The sequence below is a fragment of the Equus asinus genome, chromosome 23 (assembly GCF_041296235.1).
Source record: "Equus asinus isolate D_3611 breed Donkey chromosome 23, EquAss-T2T_v2, whole genome shotgun sequence".
Classification (NCBI taxonomy): Eukaryota; Metazoa; Chordata; class Mammalia; order Perissodactyla; family Equidae; genus Equus; species Equus asinus.
In genome coordinates this window covers 21,596,461-21,624,024 of record NC_091812.1, presented here as the reverse complement: position 1 = coordinate 21,624,024, position 27,564 = coordinate 21,596,461, and the positions used below count along the sequence as shown (strand labels likewise).

Sequence of the window (27,564 nt, the reverse complement as noted above, 5' to 3'; positions counted from 1 at the left end):
GACAATGATGAGTGGAGCCCCTCAGCTGACCTCTGGTGGATACAGGGCAGAGCAGGGAATAAGCCTTTCTTCTAAACCACTGAGCTTTTGGGGCTGTTTCCTCAGCAAAATGTGGCTTATCCTGACTGATATAAAGATGGTCAATAACTATGTTATCATATTTTCAAAACTGTGACTTCTCTCTACCCTACTCTCCTGGCAGTCAAAGATATGGCACATTTAAGGAAGCAAAGTCGACACAGGCATGAATTTCAACGTTCACTTGCAAATCTCTTAAACATCTAAAGGAGTCTAAGCACTTGGTTCACGGAAATTCTTACTAAAATCTATTTTCAAGCACCTCCAAATTCCAAGGAATCTCTCTCTCTCCCTCTCTTTCCTCTAAAGAACTCTCTTATTCATGCCTGTCTATCAAGCCACTGGGTTTCACCTTCAATAAGTGCGGAGCCTCCTAGGGAGAGAAGTTCTTCCTCCCTGATTAATTTTCTCCCAAGAGTCACAGCTTTTGTCCCTTCCTCAGAGAGTGCAGGAGAACAGTGCTAACCAGGTAAAAAGGCTAGAGAAAGTTGTGAACCCTCACTGTAAATCATCATCATTTCTGCTAATATTTGAGTATCTCTATGGCCATCTATTTTGTTTTCTTTCTCAACTGGTTCAGAAATCAGGTAGGAAGCAGGTGGCTATTATTTTTGGGCCCCCTCAAACCCCACCAAAGGCCAAGTGGAATCCTCTCAGGAAGTTTCCATAACAACAGTTCAATGGCCACACATTCTCTCCTGCTGTGTGGGAGGGTCATGGTGCCTCTTACAGGTATCTTCCATCCAAGACTCCTTCCTGACACTGTCAGGTTTGCAAAGTAATCCAATTCCCAGAATCCAGTGGTCCAATTCCCACAGTTGAAAGATCAACCCTTTCACACCTGTGTGTAAAGGGTCCACTGAGCCCCCAGAGCAAACTCAGCCTCTATAGCAGGTTGCCAACCAATTCTAGAAAGCCTCTCCCCCTCTGCACTGTCAGCTTGTTCTGCTCTTCTTATCTTCCCATCCAAACCTAAAATCTCTCTCTGCTGCACTGACACAGATAGAAATGCACAGCGACTTGAGGAAGATGAGCAAAAATACACAGGGAAATACCCCCTGAAACTCTCCTGGCAATATCACATGATTTCTACCTGTCTCATCCTTCAGACATACAACTTTGACTTCTTCACAAGGGCTTTCTGGATGTTACAAATGGGTAGTGCCACAGAATGGCAACTTTGATCAAGCCATGGAATTTACCTCTGAGACCTATAAACCATAGCTGACTGATGACCCCCTATATCCTCTGGGTTCATGATGACTGCTTTCAGGGTAATCAGCAAATTCAGGTGCTGACACAAGGTCCAATCTACAGCTCTCTGCTTATAAAAGACAATCTGGGATCTTCCTCAATTCACTCATGCACTCGTGAAATCCAGTGGGTCACCAGGTCTTGCTGGAATGTCTCGCAAGACTCTCTTCTATTTTCAATTTTCTCTACTCCTGACTTTTTCAGATCCATGGCATCTCTTGCCTGGACGGTAGAAATAACTAACTGCTTCTGCTGCCCACAGTCTCCACCCTCAGGCCTCATTGCCATGGTGGTCACTGTGGAACATGATTTCCTGATTGCTTCACCACAGCTCAACACAGTGGACAAGAGCATGAGTGCTAGTGTTGGAGAAGAGCAAGGTTCAAGTCCCGCCTCTGCCACTAAGAGGGCAAGTCCTGTAGCCACTCCAGGTGGTGCTTTCTTCACCTCAGACTGGGAACAACAATGGCAGTTCCCTCATAGAGTTTGGGAGGACTGAATGGAGTAAAGCAAGTAAGCTTCTTGGCACAATGTTTTGGCATCCAGTAAGTGCTGAATAAATGTTTATTATTATATATTGATATATCAATATCAATGATTATCATATAATCTGAGCATTTGAGGCCCTACAAATTTTGGTCACAGCAGACATTCAATTCCCATCTCCTACCAGTCCACACAGTGGATGTGACTCCTTTGTCGAGAGGGTCTCCCCCTGTGCTCCTCAGACACTGCTGGTCCATGAACCCCTCAACTGGCACACTGGAACTTTATTTTTACCTCTAGTGTGCTTGCCCCCAAATGTAAAAGGAATAGTCATTGTGTCATATATTTTCAACAAAGCTTTCCACTAGGAGATAATACTCTAAAATTACCCACGGACGTGGTACATTGCTTTCTGAAATTGGTACAATTTTTTGATGTCTAATCATCTTTATCTCTAAGAGAGTCATCTTTTCCAAGCTTCATCCAAACTGAAATTCCAATGTTCATCCAAAGATTCATCTATAAGTGGTGTTGCCACTTTTAAAGCCCACATGTATACTCTTCTCAGACTCACCAGAAGGGGGTGTGCCTGCATAAAGTAGGGAGCTCCAGCACTCCCTCACAAGGGGACAGTTACTTGTTCCAGAACTCATAATCCAGAGACACTATTTTTTTTAATAATTACCAGAGGCCCAGAAGATGGAAGCATCTCAGCTCTTACAGTTCTTCATTAATACTTGTCATAGCACAGCCTATACTTGCTATTCTTAAAATGAATTTTTCTGCAATTTGCACTGATCTAAATTCTAGTTACAGACGAGAACACCTGAGTCACCTTGATTCTGAATTGGTGCTGTTACCTATGCCTGCTTCATTTCATTCCTGGTATAGCCTATGCAGAGCAGAAACATTACATTGCTAAGAGCACTCTGGAGCCAGGCTGCCTGGATTGTGCCTCTGCTACTTGCTAGCTGTGTGATCTTGGATAGGATGCTCACTCTCTCTGTGCCTCATCCCTCATCTGTAAAGTGGGAACAACCATGACACCTATCTCCTAGGTTGTTGCAAAGATTAAATGAGTCAATAGGTGCAAGTAATTAGAACAGTATGTGGTGCACAGTGAGCACTGTATGTGATTTTGCTGCTCCTAATATTACTATTCTGTAGTCAGCAATCACAATCATCCTGGAGCATCACAGACAAGGAAAAGAAGAGCAGGTGCTGAATCTATCATGTTGAAAGCAGCTCAGCAAAGGAAACCTTGTTGGTAGATTCTGCCCTACTTGGAGTCAAGGCTTCCAGCAATGGCCACAGGAGGGGAAGAGGCGGTGCAAAATTAAAAATAGAAAGGATTACTTATTTACTCTCAATTTCACTTTCAGAAACTCAGGTGGTTAAAACCTATAAGAAAAGATATGGCTCTAATAACTGCTGATGGTTCATAAACAGCCACCCAGGACACTCCAACTATTGAGATTGTTATTGATGGGGGACCTTGACAGTGCCCAGAAATACTGCTCTGCCACCAGACCCAGTCTACCTATACATTACAAATATTCTTACTTCGCAGCATGATTTCCACATTCCCTGCAATAAGAATAGTTTCTCATTTCTATCATTCCTACAAATGTCTACGCATATTACCTGAGTTCATTTTTATGGATTTCCACTATTTTTCTTTCCAGCTTCTGTGATTGCTTGGGGAAAATCTCAAACTCACTGATGTAATTCTCAGGATGCTCATCAGGATCATAATCACCGAGCTCAGCTGTAACCAGTAAAAAGTAAAGAGAGAGAGAGAGAGATTAAAAACAACAAGAGCAGGGTGCACAAGGAATGGCTCCTGCCACCCAGAAGAGCTTGGAATAAGCTCAGCCAACAAATGCATTTGTGTCCGTGGAAAGACCACAGCCTGAGTGTCCAGAGACTCATATTCTAGTCAGATCTAGCTGTGTGAGCTTCTTGGGCACTTGTCAACCTCTCTGCGGCTCATTTTCTTCATCTATACAATAAAGGAATTTAAATCATTGGTTCTCAGTGTGGCATGGGCACTATTGGGATTTTAGGGGATAAATGATTTTTTACCGTTTCAGACCTTCCAAGGGATGGTAGGACATTTAGCACCCCTATCCTTCAGGCACCAAGTGCTAGTGGCACACCCAGTCATTGTGACCACCAAAAATGCCCCCCCCCAGGATTTCCAAATGCTTCCCAGGATAGGACATGGTCCCACTTCTAGTTAGAAACCACTGGACGCTCCTCAAGCTTCCTTTCACAGGTCATTTTCTGGGAGTCTAGGAATTCCCTGGCTGGAGCTGCCCACTCTGAGATTTGTGCAGGTGTGGCTCATTCAATGAAAAAAAAAAATCACAACATAAGACTCCCAAGAGGATTGTACTTAAAAATAAATGAATTTCTCCTCAAATTAAAGAGTGTGTATCTAAGTAGGGACAAGCATACCAGATGAAGGCTATTACTAGATTCTAATATAGGGCACCTCCAGAGGGTCTTTAAGGGTCAAAAGAAATGCCTGCACATCTCTGAGCAGCTGGTGGGTCTAGGAGAGGATGGACCTAGGATGTGCACCGACCGCAGCCAGGAGCAGCAAAGATGATGCTCTGGCAGTGGGAATATTTTCTATTGATTCTACAAGCTTGCTAAGGAAAATGAGCTGGAAGGGGCAAGTATCTCAGGCAGAAATGGTCCAGGAGAGTAGACTAAACATGGTGGGAAAATTGTACTAGAAGAACTTGATCACCAACATGACTTTGAAATACATAAAAATCAATATGTCTTGAGCACATCTGCAAAATCACATCCAGCTCTGTAATTTGTATCTACTGTCCCTTCATTGTTTAATCATCTAATGACTGTAAAAGGACAAAATTGGGAGGAGAGCAAAGCTCTTTAAAGCTTCTTAATAGAATTCAAATTATAGAGTTCTTACAGCAACCTAAAATGTATACCACATGAGGAAGGACTTTTAAAATAAGACCCAAAATACCATCAACCACAGAGGGGAAATTGATTAATTTGATCATATCAAAATTAAAATATTTATGTTAATTAAAGGATATCACAGTCAAAATAATAAATGACAAGTTGAAAGAATATATTTGCAAAATGTAAAGCTGACAATGGCTAATATCTAGAATAAAAAAGAAATCCCTACAAATGAATAAGAAAATGGGCAGGAAGACCAATAGGAAAACGGTCAAAGGATATAAACAGCCAATTCACAGAAGGGGAAACCAAAAGAGCTAGTGTACACAGAGATGCTCAGACTAACCAGTAATCAGAGCTATGCAAACCAAAACAAGCCATCACTTTACAGCTATAAGACTGACAAGAAGTTTAGGAAGTCGGATGATTCTATGTGTTGACAGAAACATGAGCATATGGAAATACTCATCCACTTCTATAGGATTCTTGATGCATGTAGCTCTTCTAGAGAGCAAGTGGAGAGCATTTAGTAAAATATTATGGCTCAGTAATATCACTTCTGGGCACAGATTCTAGAGAAACTCTGGGTGCAAAAAGGACATGGAGGCAACTTGGTACTCATCTTGGTGGGAGGAATAAATAAAACATGGGTGATGCACCCTACTGGATACTGTGTAGAAATTAAAAGCAACAAAATAGATGTAATGTGAATAGATCCCCAAAATAGTGTTCTAAGCATAAAAAAAAGAAATAAAATGAATTCTGTAACTCCATTTAATTATGAAACTTAAAAATGTATACAGACAAAACACTACTAACCATTTTATAAAGATGTAGACAAAGTCAAAGATACATATGAACCCAGTTGTTGCCTTTAGGAATGGAAATGGAGAATAATGAAAAGAGGGAAATCAATCAATGGATGGGCCCAAAGGGACCCATGATGAGAATGGGCCATGAACTGATGATTAACTCAACCTAAATTTCAAAAGAAACACATTTAACATTTCTACACACGCGTGCACACACACACACATGCCCTTGTGGGCTGGTCATGGGCCTAAAAATTTAGGAGATGGTATAACTCAGTAATCCCATTTTCCACAAGGAATGGACAACTGATACGAAACTGGGTCATCTTCAATGCAAGTGTCAGCTTGCATGGTGATTGGTGAGGGAAGGCATTGTTTGTGGGGGGTACTTCTCTTTCCAGGAAAACCTGTGAGGTATGATGGACTTGTATTGCTAAACACTGCAAGTAAGCAGTCCCGCAAATGCCAGAGATCTAAGAGAAGAAATGTCTCGGAACCTGCACAGGGCTGCTCACAAGGTAAATGTCAATGCTTCCCCCATCACAGGCCCTGCTTTTTTGTCCCTTAAAGCTTGTATTTAACTCTGATTTCAAACTCTGAAGCAAAAGGCAGTTTATATAAATGATTAAGGACTTCTAACTATTTCCATACCAAAAGGAGTTGAGTAAGCAGCTTCTGGTTCTCTCTCCTATACATCACATTTAGGATAAAGTTGTGACAATGACACAAAGCACATTGGATGGCTTACAATTTGAAACAGGCCCTAGCACTTTTCTAAGAGAATTTAACTGTCAGAAAAATCCAAAAAGTTGAAGCTAATGGATGAGTGTGATCGAGTGATGGTGAGCACAAAGGGCAAGCTTGGCCATGGCATTTCCCCTGCTCTGTAGAGGACCCATTCCAAATGAACTTGAAATACAGGATGTTACAGCTTTGGCGCCAGCTCCTTCAGGAGTCTTCCCTGATGCCTCCCTGCTGGGTCAGGGGCCCTCCTGAGGTCATAGCAGGGACCCGTGTGCCCCTCCATTTAGACATCAATACATCATCACAGTTGCCTGTGTACTTGTCTGTCCCCCACCCCCACCCCCCACAGGGACTTACACTGCAGTGCCTGCCACCTAGCGGCTGTCCCACAAATATTTGGAGAGCACATGAACAAATAAATGAAGGTGGTAGTGAACCAACCAGTCTTTCCCAAGTATAAAAACAAAGCACACGTTGGTGCAATTTAGGCAGGTGCCCTGGTTCACTTCACACATTGAGTGGAGAACTTACGGTGTGCCAGACATGGAGACTGCAGTGAAAAAGACACCCAGAGTCCTGCAGCAGTGGAATTTAGATTCTACATAGCGGGGAATGCATAATAAGCCAAAACAACTCAACAGAAGTAATTTCAGATACAAGTGCTTAAAAGACAACAAAGCAGGAGTGTGAGAAAGAACAATGTGCAGGGCGGAGGCTGTTTTAGTAACCCAGGAAGACTTCTGAGAGGGAGTGACATCTGAACTGAGTTCTGAATACCCACAAGGAGCCACAGGGGTTGAACACACCAGGTAGAGAGATAAGAACAATAATCCTGCCATGTTGCTGTTTTGTAGAAGGAAGAGGAAAGATATTTTTACCAAGAAAGGAGACAAATAGATCCCTGGGGTTCTGTGTGTTTGTTTTGCAATTTGCATTATGAAAGAAAATATATGCATTGCATGCATCGAATATGTTTGTTGTGTCCAGCACGTACAGGAGGCAAAACTCTCGGTGGCTGTCTGTTCTTTATACACTCAGAATACACTGAAGCTTAAAACATGCTCTTTCAAAGAACATCAGCAAATAGGAAGCCAGTGAAAACACAGGGCCTCCTGCTTTCTCATCATTTGCTCCACATTCCCATCACTCTCTGTAAGCACAGGCAGATCTGACAAAGCATATCTTCCTCTGCATTTGTAATGATCTCTAGTGCTGCTTAAGCATCTCCTGAGCATCAGAGAATTTAATGAATCCAGCTTTTACTGGATTTGCTACAAATGGCCCATGGATACTGATGTATTTTAGTGCTGAAAGGTCCTTTTGAGGTCTGCCAGTCCATTTCCAACTCTATAGCATCTGTGTGTGTGGTCACTGGTAACAGCGATAAGGGATAAAAGAGGGCCCTAACTGTCTGGATGGAGCCTGTGTGGCTTTACTTCAAATGTAAAACAGGATGGAAAGCTTCCCATTACAGATCCATACTGAGCTTGTCCTTGGAGAATTGACCATAATTCACTAATGCCTAAATGCGTTCTGAAATCCTCATATGCCAGTCTGTTGCTTGGATTAGTATCGATTCACTTTTCCCTTACGGAAGACAGTGCTCCCTAACTAGGAATCTGCAGTCTTCACAGGGAAGGAGAAGAACTATGGGGTTTTAACATCCCTTAGCTCTGATATAAGAGAGGTGGCTTGCGGAAGCACATACTCCACTCTGGGGCAGATGGAAGCATGATTTCTCATCACAGTGTCACTATAGTTCTGACTTTAAATGTGAATACCTCCAAGGGTTTTAACATCTCTGCCCAAATCTGCTACAGAGCACTAGGGTGCTCCAAGGGGGAGGCCAAAGCAGCACAGACACACTCTTCAGACTTCTCAGAGAGCACACGCCTGGAGACAGGTCCAAGGAACTATTTCAAGCACAGAGCATCCCATGGGACAGTGGTGGCAACAGTGGTGGCAACAAGACAAGGATGGCTGTCTCTTTGAAGCTGTGAATGAAGCTTGGAACCGTGATAGGCTGAAGACTGTCATGATTTGCTTGTGACCCATCACAAGCTCCTTTGTTATTCCAGACCCTTTATGAGGGTGACATGCTCACACGGTAATCTCTCTCTCTCCATCCCTCCTCTCCGTGCCTGCCTCTCCTCCCTGCCCTCGCCTTCTCTCATAAACACATCATTAGCATTCATGCAACAAATGGCTGGATCACCTGGGTCCCTCCAAATAGGCCCTGCTGCCAGCTGCCTCCCGACGGGCCCAGGGGAAGAGGACACCTGAGTCATTCTTTACTGGGGTCCTAGGCCATCCCCATGGTGATGCGCTGCCCCAGGCCCTGGAGACTGCCTTCCCTCAAACCGCTTTTTCTTACAGGTGGAAACATCCAGTAGCCTTCTCTGAGTCATACGCACTTGCTGTTTCCCACTGCCCCACCCTCTGGGGCTCGTTGAAACCTGAAAATAAGTCTTATGAAATCTTCACATGGCAGTGAAGGAGGAAGGATCACCTATTTAACATATGAAGAAACTGAAACCTAGGAGCTTAGATAATTCGTCTGGTGTGAAATCTCCAGGAAATGAGAAGTAAGCTTCAAACCGAGATACAACAGACTGTGACCTGGTGCTCTCCTCGCCATGCTGCGTGGCTAGAAAAGCTGAAGAATGAAACACAGTGCCCATGTACACATATGTCCACATAATACACCTATGAATATGTGTATATATATAAATACTTTGACACTTCATTCAAATGTCTGAAATGACACCTGTTTGACACCTATCTCCCTGGACATACTTTCCCTCATCAATATACCCATTAGGCCCACAGCTGGTGGCTGGAGCTCAGAGCACAGAACACCCCACATCCCCTCAGAGCTTCTTATAAAGTCATGCATTCCATCCCATTTGAAAGAGAGACTCTGAGCTCCACCACGGGGCCTTGAGGACCCCTTGCTCTTGCAGTGGCCCCTGTGACCATCCCAGCTCAGCCTTCCCCAGGACCCCACTGGCTTGAGAGGGAAGGTGAGTAGGGCTCTGCTGCTAAGTCCCCAGCCCTGCCTGGCCTCAAATGATGGACACGGGCAGGATGGGCACAGGTCAGGCAGGAGGGAGGCTGAACAGCCAGAGCTCTACAGTCCAGTGCAATGGTGGGGTGGGCAGCTGCGGCCACACTCACCTTGAACGATACAGGCACCCAGGTAGGCAGCATCTGAAAAGGAGCAGAGCAGTCGGCCGTGGAAAATATCTCTTTTAATTTGCAGGAAGAGGAGGTACCTGCAATACAAAAGGGGAAAGAGTCGCCCTCAGTTTTGGCTGAGGCCTGGAAGAAGAGGAAGGTTTGTTCGTGCCTATCCAGCTGGGTCCCCAGAGCCCTACCCAGCTCCGAGGAGTGGCCGAGACACGTCAAGCCCCTTGGAGGGCGAGCAGAGGAGCCTGAGAGGGGCCCTCAGAATCCAGAAAATCTGAAGTGTCTGCAGCAGCTTCCAAAGCTGGTGGCTAGCCCTTTCCAAAGAGATGGGAGAAGGACCAAGGAAAGCCACAGGGCCCAGAAGCCACTGTCCCTGGCAGGAACTCCCACATGATGACAACCACAGCCACTGTCACCACCACCCGCACCTCAAGTACATGCTGCCCAGGCTCTGTGTGAAATGGAGAGTCAGGAAAGGGACTCAGTCAGATGGGGACCAGTCTCGGGGTCAGAGAGACTTGCATTAGTCAATGTCAGAAAGACTTGGTTATGTGGCCAGAAGCCAGTGTCTTCACAGCTAGAGCTGTCATCTGTTTAACATCCTCTCCCCTCTCCAGGGATGGCAAACTCAGATGCCCACAGAACCAGGCAGACCTGATAATGAGTGAAATGGGCAGGCTGAGGGGGTCGGGGTCAGGATGGAGAGCACTGGTTGGGGAGGGGACACGACTCAATTGGTCCCAGTCACCACCTCCAGTGCTGAAATAATCTGATCTTCACTCAGCCTGTGAGGAGCCACGTGCAAAACCTCATCCAGAGAGTGTGATTAACATGCTGAGATCACATAGGCACTGCCACCCCAGGGCACTGGAGCTTGCCCTCTCTGGGCGCTGGTTCACCTAAAGCACACTGGACACCCTGCAGGGTTCAGGGGCTCATTTGATGAATCTTTATCTCACCTGCTTTACACATGCCCTGTGATGGGCATTGGGGACATGGTGGAGGCTCAGATGATACTCTCTGTCCCCAACTTTGTATGGAATTGTGTGCAGGGGATAAAGGCAGTCACTAACAAATTTCATATCTGGAGTTTGGTGTGCATTTGAGCAGAGGGACAACATCACACTTGGTAGATAAGGACCAGAGCAGCTCCCTAAACCAGTGCCTCTCACACTTCACTGAGCACATGAGTGACCTGCACATCTTGTTAGAATGTGGGTTCTGGCTCAGTGGGTCTGGGTGGGCATGAGAGCCCACATTTATAATAAGCTCCCTGGTGATGCTGTGCTGCAGGCCCAGGACCACACTTTGAATAATAAGGTTCTAAACCAAAGGTTCTCAGCCCTGACTGCACATTAGAACCACCTGGGGGAGTTTCTGAAAAGTACCAACACTAACGGACCCTACCCCAGATCCAAATAAATCAGAATCTGGGTCCTGACAAAAGCTCGTGCACAAATGTCCACAGCAGAATTATTCTTAGTAGCTAAACGGTAGAAACATCCCAAATGCCCAGCTGATAAATGGATAAAAGAAAGTGGTATATTCATACAGTGGAATATTATTCAGCCATAAAGACGTATGAAATACTGATAGATGCTACAAAATGGATGAATCTTTAAAACATTAAGCTATGTTAAAAGAAGCCAGACATAAAATACCCCATATTGTATGATTCCATTTGTATAAAATGACCAGAAAAGATAATTTATAGAAACATAAAGTAGATTAGTGGCTACCAGGGGCTGGGGGAGGGGAGAACAGGGAATGACCACTTGGGCACTGGGTTTCCTACTGGGGTGATAAAAATGTTCTGGAATTAGACCCTGGTGATGGTGGCAGAACTTTGCGAAAATACTAAACCCACTGAAGTGTACACTGTACAATTTGCCCCCCAAAACTAATACTCTTGAAAATCCAATTGCCTTAGAGTAGTGGTTCTCAAATTTTGACATGCTTTAAAATTTCCTGGAGGGCATATGAAAACACAGATTGCTGGGCCCATCCCAGTTATAGGGCAGGGGCCAAGTTCCCAGGGGATGCTGATGCTGTGGGTCGGGGGACCTTGCTTTGAGGACCGTGGCCCCAGACCATTCAGAATATCAATGTGATACAAACACTTGAAATGATCGAATCTTTTCTTTTTTAAAGACTGTAAACCACTCAGGCCAAAGGCCACCGGGTTTCTTTTACGCTTGCTGAATGTATGCATTGAACATAAAAGCATTCCTTTCCACTCTTTGATGAGTCTAGTAGGGAAAAATAGATTCAAATAACTATTTACTGATGAACGAGAAGTTTGGGCTCTAATCCCATAACTCAGAAATCAAGTTTGATGAAAGCTTCCTGAGAAAAGAAAATCAGGTTTCACAACATCTGAGCTCGGGTCCCTGCTCATATCAGTGGTCACTAGAGATGATTGTGGGTCATTCTGGATTCAGCATAATCCACTGAGCCTTACAAATGGCTTCATGTCCAGATGTTCATTTTTGAATAGAATAGCCACCAAATTAAATAAATAAATAACGCATCATGCTTTGGTATCACTTCTGCACACAAGGAGTAAGGAGCAGAAGCACAAGAGAACCAGGGGCCTACACTACTGTGCCACCATTAATGCTACTGCTCTACCTACTAGGAACTCAAAGATGGCTCTTACCAAAAAAATTAAAATCAACGTATGTTGATTACATTCAATTTTACACAGCATTTACAAAAGCCATAGAAATCCAAAGAACTGTAAGATGACTGCTTGAAAGGACAGATAAAGAAAGCATGAAAGGTGATTTCAAATATCCTTTTTTGTGAGTATTTTTGGTGTTTTCTTCTTTTAAACCTGCCTTTTCTCAATGTTTCTTTACCCCTGAGCATGGTCATGAATATGGTCTTAATTTCTCATATATTAAATTCTTCTTAGACTTCAGATTAATCTTACAATAAATAACAATTTATGAAACAGAAAAACTAAACATTTTCAAGATAGGGTTCAAACCGTAAGTACGAGGGACATTCCGCAGATTCTAGATTCGTTTTGAATTCTAAGGACTGTGTTGACTAAGAAAAGTCCATTTCTACCTGTGCAAGGACACGGCATTGTCTTCATTGCCTTAGGAGACATAAAAACGTTTGCAATTTTCCACTATTCATACCTTAGCGATTCAGTCAAATGCAGGAAATGGTAGCAAATTTAATTGACAGGTGTTTAACCAGGGTTACTAACTAAAACTTCATACTCCTTCAAACGAGACTCTCTCGACAATAAAAGATCCATCTTTAATTTATATTGTGACACATATTCAATTTTTATCCTCCAGACAAGATTTTAGAGGAAACAAATGAGAAAAGTGAGCCGTTTGGGGACCTGACAAAATAATGCCTGGCATTAGTCTGGATTTGATTTGACCTTCCTAATCACACTGTCAGCACCCGGAGGGCAGGACGAATCTCTCTCTTTTTCTTTTTGTCGCTCATACAGCCCCCGCCCCCTGGGCTGTGCAGATAGTAGGAACTGATGAAAAATTTATGAAATAAATGAATAAATTTGTCAAGCCTAAAGCAGGCCAAAGCCACATATTGTATGATTCCATTTATATGAAATAAACAGAACAGGGTCTCTTTGGGGTATCTTTTTGGGGTGATGAGAAAATGTTCTGGAACTAGATAGTGGGGATGGTTGCCTAACACTGTGCATGTGCTTAATGCCACTGAATTGTACACTTTGAAATTAATTTATTTTATGTGAATTTTACATCAATTAAATAAAACAAGCTGGCCAGATTGCAAAATACCAACACCAGTCCTGATGTCCACCATCTACGTGTCCCTCCTTCCACACACACACCCTGCCCCCGCCCCCAAGCACCAGCTCACTAAACGTCTGCACACAAATTAATAGTAGAGAACCGAGCCATCTGCTCCCTTCCAACGTCACCTCAGTGCCACTAAGGTCAAGCTTTACCGGATGCTCGTGGATAACAAGAAAGCAAAATATCCCAGAACCCAACATGACTCCCTGCAAGTGACGATCAGAGCAAACTGCATTTGCTTCTCTGCTGCATTCGGACCCATGCAGAGTATTCTGAGAGAGGACTATGCCCAGTGATCTTCGCCGTCGCCTGATCGGAGCCTCGTCAAGAACTAAGCACACATGGAAGCTTCTCCAGCCATTGCAGTGGCCCTCCCAGGACCCTGCTCAGCTGCACTGGCCGAGGCTGTTCACGGAAACAAACCCCCCAGAAAGTGGACTGAACGTGGGCCCAGCAGAGGGAGAGGAGAAGGGAGGAGGCCCGAGGACTGGAAAATGGTGAGAGTTGAGTCTACAGGTAGAGGGAAGCTGGCCCTCCTACAGTGGGTCACTTAGCAAGAGAAAGGCGGATGACAAACAGTCCATTCTATCAGGGGATCTTTACTCCCCCAGAGAAACTTAGACCCAAAAGACAGGCCCTAGGGCTGCACTAGCTAGGAATTCGCCCATATCCTAGGGAGTCGCTTTCTGTTTATTTTTAGCATCCCACTGTCAGACATTTTCAGAGAGGACCTCCTCCTCATAACCACTGCTTTCTTGTACAGTTAATTACACTCCCGATGACAACTGTTTGAAAAATCCCGAGACAATTACGTGCAAGAGAAACCCTGCAAGCCTGAATGCTGAGTGGACGCCTGCTTCACTGCGATGCTTGGCCCTAGGCAGGAGCTCATCTGGCCTGTGAGACTTGGAGGCCCTGGCTGGGCAGAGGGGCACGTTAAACACACAAACAAACGGGAAATACCTGGTGAGCTCTTCTTTAATCTTCAAGGGTTCGTGTGGGTAGAATTTCACTCTAAAGCACATGGTGTATGGTGGATGAGCTGAAATGTCATAAAGAAAAGGCATGAGAAAAGCAGCAAAAGACCGTGGACTCACACACACATAGGCAAGTCAGCATGAAGCCCACACACTGCCTGGGCTGGGGCAGGGGAGAGGGTGACCTGCCAGGAGAAGCAGATGTCATGCCCAAGAAAACAAAGCAACAGCGACAACAAGACTCAAAGAAAATGGTGGACAGGACACCCAGAACCAGTGAGGGACACAGGCCCTCTAGTCAGTGAGTACAGCTTCCCACCTCACAGCTCCCTTCCTTCCTTCATTCCCGCCAGGTCACAGTTTCAATAACATTTTCTCTTCCAATTCTTCCCCCACCCTCCCATGACAGATAAATTGCCCACAAGCACCATTCAGGTTTTTTGTCTAGTGGAATATTTTTTAGCCTGTGAGGTGGAATAATGTCACTGCACATGCCTAGTTTTCCCAAATTGATGGTGCCTTTGAACTAAAATTGAGATTTTTAAAAATGTAGGCAGCCATGCACAGATAATACTAAAATATACAAAGTAGGATCTGTCTATGAGGCAGTCACTTGTAAGAAAATAAACACTTTTATAACTTTTTGATTTGTCTAAATCAAGATAGCACTATGCAGACTGAAATTCTGGTTGAGGTTGATGATTCTGGAGTGTTTTAATTGTTTCAAATATCTGGAACTCGATGACCAACTCATGAGATTCTAACACCTTTTAGAATTAGAACACCTCTAATTCTAATAGGATTTCTAACACCTTTAATTATAAGACCACTGTTGACTTGCAATATCAACCTACTAAATGCACACAGTGTAGTAAAAAAAATGGACACCTCCTGTACAGCAAAGAAATGGTGAAGAAAAATATAGAGGATTCTCAAGTCATTCATCTTTCATGATTATCTAGGAATTCAGTTTTGATTCAAAATATTTTATCTTTACACACCTCCAAGATTTATTTTAATTTGTTTGTCATTACCTTTAAAAGATTAAAACTAACAGTTTATTATAATACCTCTGAGTCATCCTAAATAGAAAGGTTGAGACACTTTTTGCAAGAGCAACAGAGCAAAAAAATGGAAATAAGATAAAAGAGAAAAGGAATTTTTCTTTTGTCTTTCTTTCCTTTCTTCTTTCTATCTTTTATTAAAGTCCTCAAAATTAATACATGTTTACGCACAACCAATGAAGATGGTAGATAGATAGATAGATGATAGATAGACAGATGACAGACAGACAGATGCAGGAGCCATCCTTCCACTCTGCTTGTCTTTATTCCTACCCCTTTTGTCCCTCAGGTTCCTGCCCCACCCCCAACTCTCCAACACTGTTCACAACTCCCTCTCTATTCTTCCACTGCTCGCCATCCTTACACAAAAGCATGCCAACATGATTGTGTAGGTGAGGGATTGTTTCTTGTAATTTATTCTCACAAAATGAGGTCATAATTTATATGTTTCTCTTATGTTTCTCACTTAAATCTACATTCTGTCCACACCTCTAGGATGGTAGACGGAGATCTAACTCATTGTCTATAATAGCTGCATAAGAGTTCATACCATGGATACACTAGAATTCACTCCACTCTTCCCTTTAATAATCATCCAGGTTTTTTCCACATTTTATCAATTCAAACAATTCTATTATACATAAGTATAATACATAATTATATATAATTCTATGTATTTAATATGCGCAAAAGAAGATATATAAATCATTAAACACTTACATTTCATTTCTGTAATACAGACTCCCAAAATTTGAATTGTTAGGTCAACAGGTATGGGAAGATATTTTAAAGGGAGCAGAAGAATAAAGCTGACTGAAGGCAAATTGGGGAAAGGAGAATCACAAAAGATGGTCTCAAACGAGAGCTATCATTTTCTCTTCGACCTGGTCAGCATATCTGCTTACCGCACCCTAGGCTGGCTTCAGGAGGAATCCGAGCTCATTGGCTACAGATCAGGACTCACACTCTTCCTAGGGGATCAGGCAGTGAGTGATGCTTAGAGGCAGCTCCCCAGGCAGCCATCTTTGACTACCCCTGACTGTAGGAAGTCCTTCCACCCAGTCATCCGTGTGCCAAGACCTGAGGCTCCAGAATGTTCTGATGTTTCTCCCACATGGAAAGCCCTTCCATCATTTGAAGACAGCACTTATGGTCCTTCTGAGCCTTCAATAAAACAAACGTCCCCGGTTCTTTTAACTGCTCCTCATATGGGACAGTTTTGAGTGTACTCACCCTGGGTATATTCTTGTCTACTCTGTATTTCCTCCAGCACAGGGCCCCAGAGGCTGCCACATCCACTCAGGCGAGGGTACCACCACCAGCCTCATTGTGGACATAATTGTTGTTCCCCATCATCTCATCTCAGTATTGATTCACTCTGAGTTTACAATAGACCAACACTCTGGATTCTTTTCATATGTGCCATCACTAAGTCATACAGAAAAAGTCACTAAGTTCCTGACATCTCCCTCCACTTCCTGAGATGTGACCATGGAAGAAATTAATACGCAGTACTAGTGATGCACTCACCACTATATCCCTTATCAGAGAAGGGAGGAGAGTCAGCAGGAGGAAAAACAGGAGGAGGCAAATTTCAAGTCTGAAATTTTCTATCCTTTTTCTTCTACCATCATAAACACCCCTACTGTGTCTTTCTCTCATATTGATCCAGAATCCTTGACACCATGTCACCAATTGAAGAAAAATTATTTCCCTATAAGTTAAAAGTGTCACATGTTTCTGACATAGTGAACCACAAGTAGCACCAGAGACCTGTGCCGACAAGAAGCTCGACCCCATCCTCTGGGTCTGAAGAGTCCACTGTGGCAGCATGCTTCTCCTTGAAGAGCTCACCTAAGGCTCTGGATGCACAATTTCATTATAAAGCAAGTAGTAAAGCTACGGAATGCTTCATCACAGGATTGGAATAGGCTGAAAAGATAAATAATTTTCCCCCAAAATGCTGATCTAGTTCTGCATGGCAAGATTTACGAGGATATGGACCTCTATGTCTTGTTCAGCATTTTATCCTCAGAGCTAATTATTGACAAAAGATTGACTCTCTGCCTGTCTGGTTGAATGAATGAAGGAATGATGATCCCAACCTTTGAGGCAGATGTCAAGGAGAACAGCCAGGCCCTGCCATCACATTCATCCCATCAAATACTGGTCCACAGTCTGAATCACGACAGCAATTTCTAGGATTTATATTCTGAAAACCTCTGGTCCTATAGAGAACAAATTCAGGGACTCTGGGATTGGTTAGAACAGCTACTTCTAGTGAAAGGATCAATTAATTCAATCAACAAATACTTATTGTGCACCTACTAGGTACCAGGCACAGGTTTAGATGTACAAATAATAGCAGCTGTAAACACACAAAAAAATTCTGTCTTTGTGGAGGACACATTCTCATGGGTAAACAGGTCTAAATTCAAAATAAACAAGTGAAGTATGTAGGACATTAGAAGGTCCTGATGGAGTGGAGAAGAATAAGGCAGAAAGGATTTAAGGGGTGAGAGAAGACCACCCAGCTCTTTTCCTTGTCTCATCTTCGCTATAACCAAGTCCACAAAGGTAAGTACAATTCTCTTTCCCACCTTCTGGAAAACCAAACCAGGGGAGAAAGACAATCATTTAAGCTTTTAAGTCATTAAACAAGAGGATGGGGAAAAGTCATCCTTAAATGTGCTGGCACTTGGTTTGGGGTCAAAAGCCCTGCTTTGGAGCATTAGCATGTGTCCACACCAGCTGAAAACGAGCCTTCCCAGGTTCGACCTGGCAGCTGGCATTTACTCCCTGGGTTATGTCCAGGGTCGGAAATCCCCTTGTGGGGATGACTCTGTCCCCTTCTCCAAGCAGCTAAGTGTCTCTGACATTCCAGCTTCCATGTCTTCCTGTTCTCAAGCTACAGGGAAAGGGGGAAGAAGTAAAGGATGACTCTTTTCTGGGACAGCCATTTGGATCAGAATCAGAGTTGGAAATGTCTGAGGAAGGAGCTATCTGGGGAGCAGGAAGCACCTGGCATGGTGTCATCATGAACAGCCACTGTGTGTCTTTACCAGACCAGGCAAATGGTCATCCCACAGGGGAAGATGTTGTGTTCCATCTCTACTCTGGTACTAAGGCTTCAGCATCAGTGTCGGGGTACCTGGGATGGTGGGAACCCCAAATCCCCCACAGGATGAGTGTCCAAATTCTGAAGGGGACTTCCAACAGTGAGCAAGCCACCTAGCTTCTCTGTTTCTCCCTCTGGAAGAGGGGACATCACCAGGGGCCACAGCTACCTCCCAGGGCTGTTTGGACTGATCCATTGGGTTTTTGGTACGTGTACAGGGCACAGTACCTAAATGTGAGCTTTTGTTTTGTTGGGACAGACACTCCCATCAGAAGAGGAGGAAAGAACGAGTTGGCAATGGGGGGAGGAGATGGAGAAGACTGAACTCAACTCAAGGCAACAGCTGGAAAGCATTGACTCAGCCATGTAAGTGCTAGAAATGAGAACAGCACTGAGTAGCAGAGAAGGAGAAAATGCAAAGATCTGCTTTCCAAATGCCAGGAGCATGTACTTGCACTGAGAACAGTAGGGCTCCTCTCACAACCCTGCCCCCTGCCAGTCGAGTGGCTCCATGGGGCAGCTCAGTGGCCCCTTCTTGCATCAGCAGATCCAGGGGTATTATCACTTTGGTAGTTTGTTAACAGTGAGAACATCAGGAGAGGAACAGCTGTTTGCAAAGCAGAGACAGACTTCCTCATCTCCACTTTGAGACCTTGCCCAGAAATGGGGATGGGATACAAAACAATTAGTTGAGCAGGCTTCTGGGTGAAAATTAAAAAAAAAGACTTTCTATTTTTAACCAATAACTGTCCTGAAATTTTTGTAAAACAAATAGGCTTTTTTTGAGAAACATGACTTAGTAGCTTTACTTAGAATGCAGAAGTCTTTCTCCAATCATCACAAAGAATAATAGGAAAACAAAAAAGCACAATTTCAGGAATATATATATATATATATATATAAAGTTAAGATCTTTCTCATATACATTCTGGCTGACAGCTATGAAAAATTTCCCCAAATTCCTTTGAACAGCAGTTGGAGCCTAGAGCCAGTAGCTCTGGCGGATGTTAGGGCAATTTCTGTACTTAGAATTTGCCTCTCTTATGCCTCCCTCCTCTGGGACTCCATTGAAAAAAAAGTGTGACCAATTTGTCAGACTTTCAGACTTGGAAGAAATACTGCAAAGGGTTTAGCATTGCAGAAAGGACCACTAATCCTGTGGAAATACGAGGACCCCAAACAGGCATCAGGAGCTCCAGTTCCTTTCAGCACAACTGAGACCTTCTTATTCCAAGCTAAATGAACAGTGTCCTTCCCATGTTTTTCCAAAGGAGGAGGGGGCTTTAGAGTGACAACAGGAGCACACTCCCACTTCTTCGTTATGCACACATCATGCATAGTGACGCTGAAAATCCATCTGTGTCGCAGTCGATGATGAAACAGCTCAGGAGCACAAACTCTTCCTGCACATGTGCAAAATGACACTTGAGCACCAATAGGGCAGAGCATTACCCATTCATTCAACAAACTGTAACTCTTGGGATATGTTTAAATGAGCCAGATACAGAGAACTGCTCTATTCTAGGTGGAAACGATTGTCATCATTCAATGACAACTGCCACCATCATCCTCAATCAACAGCAGTGACTATCCCTCCATCACTCTTCTACTTGATGACAACCAGCAGCCTCCAAGATGCTCCTGGCACTGTGTTGCCTCTGCTTCCAGAGCAGAGATGGGTTTTTATCATATTCACTTCCTCCTCCTCCTGGGGCAGTTCTCTCTTAAGCTTTAATAGCACATGCAGGCGCCCACACATGCACGTCCTGAGCGAGGTCACACTCTAACAACTCTCTTAGGGGACACCGCAGCGCTGAGCAGCTGCCTCACAAATACTTGTGTTCAGAATTCTCTGCCTCCTGTCCTTCAGGAGAAGCTCTGACAGCGACTTTGTGTCCAACACTTCTGATCTCAGGTTCACCATCTGGACAAATTGTTATGACCAAACTTAAAACTCAGCCTCCATTTCCTCCTCTGTGAAATGGGGAGAATAATGGAACTAACCACCTAGAGGAGACATCAGCAAACTTCCTCGGTACAGGGCCAGAGAGTGAATATTTTCGACTTTGTGGCCTCAAGGTCTCTGTCTCATCTACTCCACTTGGCTGTTGTAATGCGAGGGAACCCAGACAAGATGGAAACAAATGGGCATGGCTGTGTTCCACTGAAACACTACAATCTGAATTTCATAAAAATTTTGTGTGTCACAAAATATTGTTTTGCTTTTCTTTTAATCAATCATCTAAAAATATGATATATCCAAAGGAAACAATATCATTATCTTGAAGACACATCTGTACCCCCATGATCATAGCAGCATTATTCAGTAGTCAAGGTACAGAAACAACCTAAGTGTTCACTGACAGATGAATGGGTAAAGAAAATGTGGTATATATACACAATGGAATATTATTTACCCATGAAAAGAAGTAATGCTGTCACCTGGGACAACATGGATGAATCTGGAGGGCATTATACTAAGTGAAATAAGCTAGACAGAGAAAGAGAAACACTGCATGGGATCAGTGTGGAATCTAAAAAAAAAGGTAAAACTCTTAGAAACAGAGTAGAAAAGTGGGTGCCAGGGGCTGGGGGGTGGGGGAAATAGGGAGAGGTTGGTAAAAGAGTATAAACTTTACATTTTAAGATAAGATAAATAAGCTCTGAGTATTTAATGCATAACTTGGTGACTATAGTTGATAACACTGTATAATTGAAATTTGCTATGAGAGTAGAATAATGTTCTCACCAAAAAAAAAAAAAAAAGGTAAATTGTGAGGTGACAGATGTGTTGATTAAGTCAATGGGGAATCCTTTCACAATGTATGCATATATCAAATCATCACTTTAAATACCTTACAAATTTATTTGTCAATTATAACTCAATAACGCTGGGTGAAAAATAAAACCTATTCCCAGCCTGAAGGTCCTATGAAAACAGATGGGGGTCCAGGTTTGGCCCAGGGGCCGGGGTTGACTGATTCCTGACAGAGACCTCGATGAGGATGAAATGAGTCACTGATGCAAAGCACTCCGCAGACTGCCTGAGACCTAAGTACCCAACCCACAGGAGCTATCACTCTAGAGGCCGAAGAAGAAACTGATGTGGTTGAGGTAAAACCCTTCAACTTGACCCAGCCCTACATCTTGGTTCAAAGGGTGAGAGGGGGACTGTCATTTCTCAGGAAGGAGCAGGGATGAAATAGGCAAGCAACAGGTGCACACATGAAGAGATATCTGGCAGTCCTGGTTCTACTGAAGAGCTTTGCTGCCTGAGCCCAGGGTGCAGTGACCTGAGAATTTCAGCCACAAAAGTTAACGTAAGTACAGGAAACTGAAGGCAAGAGTTCCAGGTGACTGCTTGCTGCGGGTGTTGTGTAACTAACTGCCCCCTTGGAGTCATGTTGGTAGGTGTAAATCAACTAGTAATAATCATAATTACAACAGCCAAATTCAATTATTTCTGTAACTGAGATTTTACACCATAAAATTGCATCCAAAAACGAGGTATTATAGAGGATTTCCAACCAAAGTGAAACAGACAGGAATAAGCTTTTCTACCCACGTTTGAATCCCCTCCAGTACTCACGTATCAGGCACAGAATCTCTCGGCCCATCGTGGTTCTCATTCAGACATTTATGTGCCAACACACATGTAGTTTTGCATCATGTGGCCCACTACGAAACAAGGTGGGTGTTCCTGAAGGAGGAAGGAAGCCCCAGGAAGTACCTCCTCAGTGATATAAAGGCTTCTGCTCCTTTGCTTTCTGCTTTCTCTACTACTCCTGCCACATCCCCTCCCTCCCACAAGGAGGAGTGTCGGGTCCTCCCTGAAGCACAAATATCCACCATCGTACCTGATCAAAATGACATCAATGTCGCCACCAACCATACCATAAGGATAACGTTAAAAACTATAAATCTGCGGCTTATCAAATACATAGATCATTCAGAATTCAACACTATAAAATCAAGTTTTATTTGTTACCATTATTTCTTCCATATGGGGAAATAAAGAACACAATGTGAAAACCATTTATAGACTCGAACTGCATGGGTTTTCTTTTTTAAAATTATTTATTTAATTTTTTATTGAGGTCACGTTGGTTTATAACATTATATAAATTTCAGGCATTATTATTATTATTATTATTATTATTATTATTATTTTTGCTGAGGAAGATTAGCTCTGAGCTAACATTGTTGCCAATCCTCCTTGTATTTTGCTTGAGGAAGAGTAGCCCTGAGCTAACATCTGTGCCAATCTTCCACTATATGTAGGTCGCCATCACATCATGGCTGATGAGTGCTGTAGGTCCATGCCTGGGATCTGAACCCACAATCCCAGGTCCCCAAAGTGGAATGCACTGAACTTAACCACTATGCCATGGGGCCAGCCCCAAGGTGTACATTGTTATATTTTGAATTCTGTATAGACTACATCATGTTCACCACCAAAAGTCTAGTTTCCATGCATCACTGTACAAATATGCCACTTTACCCTTTACTCCCTCTCCCGACCCCTTCCCTTCTGCTAACAACTAATCTGTTCTCTGTATCTATGTGTTTGTTTATCTTCCACATATGAGTGAAATCATATGGTATTTTTCTTTCTTCGTCTGACTTATTCAGCTTAGCATAATACCCTCAAGGTCCATCCATGTTGTCACAAATGACAAGATTTCATCTTTTTTATGGCTGAGCAGTATTCCATTACGTGTGTGTGTGTGTGTGTGTGTGTGTGTGTGTATTCTTTATCCATTCATCCATTGATGGGGACTTAGATTGCTTCCAAGTCTTGGCTATAGTGAACAATGCTGCAATGAATATAGGAGTGCATATATCTTTTCAAATTAATATTTTCATATTCTTTGGATAAATACCCAGTAGTGGGATAGTAGGATAATATGGCATTTCTATTTTTAATTTTTTGAGGAATCTCCATACTGTTTTCCATAGTGGCCACACCAATTTACATTCTGATTAGCAGTGTATGAGGGTTCTCTTTTCTCCAAATCCTCTCCAACACTTACTTCTTGTCTTTTTAATAATAGCCATTGAGACAGGCATGAGGCAATATCTCATTGTAGTTTTTATTTGCATTTCCCTAATAATTAGTGATGTTGAACATCTTTTCATGCGTCTGTTGAACATCTGCATATCTTCTTTGGAAAAAATGTCTGTTCAGATCCTCTGTCCATGTTTTGATCAGATTCTTTGTTGTTTTGTTGTTGAGTTGTATGAGTTCCTTACATATTTTGGATATTAATGCCTTATGGGATATACGATTTGCAAATATCTTCTCCAAATTGTAGGTTGTCTTTTCGTTTTGTTGATAGTTTCCTTTGCTGTGCAGAAGCTTTTAGTTTTATGTAGTCCCATTTGTTTATATTTTCTTTTGTTTCCCTTGCCTGAGTAGGCATATCCAAAAAAAATATTGCTAAGACCGATGTCAAAGAGTGTACTGCCTCTGTTTTCTTCTAGGAGTTTTATGGTTTCAGGTCTTACATTCAAATCTTTAATCCATTTTGAGTTGATTTTTGTGCATGGTGTAAGATGATGGTCTACTTCCATTCCTTTGCATGCGGCTGTCCAGTTTTCCCAACACCATCTATTGAAGAGACTTTCCTTTCTCCATTGTATCTTCTTGGCTCCTTTGTTGAAAATCAGCTGTCCATAGATGTGTGAGTTTATTTCTGGACTCTCAATTCTGTTCCATTGACTTGTGTATCTGTTTTTCATGCTGTTTTGATTACTATAACTTTGTAGTACATTTTGAAACCAGGGAGTGTGATATCTCCACCTTTGCCTTTTTTCTCAGGATTGCTTTGGCTATTTGGGGTATTTTGTTGTTCTATATAAATTTTAGGATTCTTTGCTCTATTTCCATGAAAAATGTCATTGGGATTCCAATTGAGCTTGCACTGAATCTGTAGATGGCTTTAGGTAATATGGACATTTTAACTATGTTAATTCTTCCAATCCATAAGTACAGAATGTCTTTCCAGATTCTTAGATTTCTTTATGTCTTCTTGAATTTCTTTCAATAATGTCTTATAGTTTTCAGTATTCTGGTCTTTCATCTCCATGGTTAAATTTATTCCTAGGTATTTTATTCTTTTTGTTGCAATTGTAATTGGGATTGTATTCTTGATTTCTCTTTCTGCTAGTTCGTTATTAGTGTATAGAAATGCAACTGACTTTTGCATGTTGATTTTGTACCCTGAAACTTTACTGTATTCATTAATTATTTCTAATAGTTTTTTTGTGAATTCTTTAGGATTTTCTATATATATAAAATTATGCATCTGCAAACAGTGACAGTTTTATTTCTTCCTTTCCAATTTGGATACATTTCATTTCTTTTTCTTGCCTAATTGTTCTGGCTGGAACTTCAAATAGTGTGTTGAATAAAAGTGGTAAGAGTGTGCATCCTTGTGTTGGTCCTGTTTTTAGATGGATACTTTTTAGTTTTTCACTCTTAAGTAAGATATTGGCTGTGGGTTTGTCATATATGACCTTTATTATCTTGAGGTACTTTCGTTCTATACCCAGAGATTTTTATTCAGAGTTTTTATCATAAATGGATGCTGAATCTTAGCATAAATGAATGATTTCTTGGCATCCTATGAGATGATCATGTGGGTTTTTTTCTTCATTTTGTTAATGTGGTGCATCACATTTATTAATTTGTGGATGTTGAACCATGCTTGCATATGGTAATAAATCCCACTTGATCGTAGTGTATGATCCTTTTAATGTCTTGCCATATTCAATTTGCTAATATTTTGTTGAGGATTTCTACATCTATATTTTTCAGCAATAATGGCCTGTAATTTTCCTTTTTTGTGTTGTCCTTGTCTCCTTTTGGTATCAGGGTAATGTCAAAATCATAAAATAAGTTAGAAATTGTCCCATCCTCTTCGATTTTTTGGAGGAGTTTGAGAAGGATAGGTACTAAATCTTCTTCTTTGAATGTTTGGTAGAATTCACCAGAGAAGTCATCTAGTCCTGGACTTTTGTTTTTTGGAAGGTTTTTTATTATTGTTTTAATCTTTTTACTAGTGAATATTCTATTCAGATTCTCTATTTCTTCTTTATTCATTTTTTGGAGATCACATGATTCTACGAATTTATCCATTTCTTCTAGGTTATCCAATTTGTTGCCATACAGCTTTTTATAGTGTTCTCTTATAATCCTTTCTATTTCTGTGGTATCCATTGTAATTTCTCCTCTTTCATTTCTGATTTTATTCATTTAGACTTTTCTCTTTATTTCTTAGTTAGTCTAGCTAAGGGTTTGCCAATTTCATCTTTTCAAAGAACCAGCTTTTAGTTTCATTGGTCTTTTATATTGTCTTTCAGTCACTATTTCATTTACTTCTGCTCTGATTTTTATTATTTCCTCCCTTTTACTGACTTTGGGCTTCATTTGGCTTTTCTAGTTCTTTTAGGTGTAGTGTTAGATTGTTTATTTGAGATTTTTCTTGCTTCCTTAGGTGGACCTATATTGTTATAAACTTCCCTCTCAGAACCACTTTTGCTGTATCCCATAAGTTTTCATATGTTGTGTTTTCATTTTCATTTGTCTCGAGGTATTTTTTAGTTTCTCTTTTGATCTCTTCATTGATCCAATAGTTGTTTAATACATGTTATTCAGTCTCCACATATTTGTGACTTTCCAGCTTTCTTCTTGTAATTTATTTCTAATTTCAAGCCGTTGTGGTTGAAAAAGACGCTTGATAAGATTTCAATCTTCTTAAGTTTACTGAGAATTGTTTTGTTTCCCAACATATGATCTATCTTTGAGAATGTGCCATTTGCACTTAAGAAGAATGTGTATTCCACTGCTTTTGGATGAAATGTTCTCTATATATCTATTAAGTCCATCTGTTCTAGTGTTTCATTTAAGGCCAAGGTTTCCTTGTTGACTCTCTGTCTGGATGATCTATCCATTGATGTAAGTGGGGTATTAGTCCCCTACTATTATTGTGTTGCTATCAATTTCTTCTTTTGGTCTGTTAATTGTTGCTTTATATAATTTGGAGCTCCTATGTTAGGTGCATAAATATTAATAAAACTATGTCTTCTTAACAGACTAATGTCCCTCTTCATCCCCTGCTAGCTTTTTTGCTTTTATGTCTATTTTGTCTGATATAAGTATAGCTACACACACTTTCTTTTGGTTGCTATTTGCTTGGAGTATCATCTTCCATCCTTTCATTTTGAAGCTATGTTTGTCTTTAGCACTGAAATGGGTCCCCTGGAGCCAGCATATTGTTGGGTCTTGTTTTTTAATCCATCCAGCCACTCTGTGTCTTTTGATTGGTGAATTCAATCCATTTACATTTAGAGTGATTATTGATATACGAGGTCTTAATACTGACATTTTATATTTTGTTATCCATTGTTCTATATTTCCATTGTTTCTTTTTCCTTGTATTTCTTTCTGCCATTTCAGTTTGGTGGTTTTCTGTGATGTGTTTCTCAGTTTCCTCTTTTTTTAATGTTTTGTGACTCTGCTCTGAACTTTTGTTTTGTGGTTACCATGAAGTTTGTGAAAAAGATCTCATAGATTAGATAGTCCTTTTTTCTGCTGATAGCCTCTTATCTCCTTTAGCCAATACAGGTTCTGTCCTTTTCTTTTTCCACTTCTATGTTTTTATTGTCACAAGCTAGCCTTTTTTGTACTGTAAGTTTGTTACCAAATTGAAGTGATTACAGTTTTTTTTAATGATTTCTTTCCTTTAGGATTTATGCTATAATTTTTTCTAAACTATTCTGCTATGGAGTTGCAATTTTCTTTCTGCTGCTTCTTCTTCTTTTTTGTTGCAGAGGAAGATTCACCCTGAGCTAACGTCTGCTGCCAGTCCTCCTATTTTTTTACATGAGCCACCATCACAGCATGTCCACTGACAGACGAGTGGTGTAGGTCTGTGCCCAGGAACTGAGCCCAGGCTGCCAAAGCAGAGTGCACTGAACTTAACCACTAGGCCACCAGGACTGTCCCAAGTTCCAATTTTCTGATTCTATCTATTTATCACCTTGCTTAAAGCTTTGTATACCTTTGCATCTTTTTGTTTCATGTAGAAG

At 41.9% G+C, this 27,564-nt stretch overlaps 1 protein-coding gene across 21 annotated transcripts in view; it reads right to left on the bottom strand.

Moving 5' to 3' along the window:
- Nucleotides 1-27,564, bottom strand: part of FRMD3 (FERM domain containing 3) — a 382,586-nt gene that overhangs the window by 85,469 nt on the left and 269,553 nt on the right. For 17 of the 21 annotated variants that reach the window (XM_070495921.1, XM_070495924.1, XM_070495918.1 and 14 more), the window contains 3 exons: nt 14,276-14,354; nt 9,495-9,592; nt 3,463-3,586 (listed from right to left, as the gene is read on the bottom strand). In XM_070495921.1, coding sequence (XP_070352022.1) covers nt 3,463-3,586; nt 9,495-9,592; nt 14,276-14,354 — 301 coding nt within the window. The remainder of the gene's footprint in view (nt 1-3,462; nt 3,587-9,494; nt 9,593-14,275; nt 14,355-27,564) is intronic. The other 4 variants (XM_070495934.1, XM_070495935.1, XM_070495937.1 and 1 more) reach the window with 1 other exon arrangement.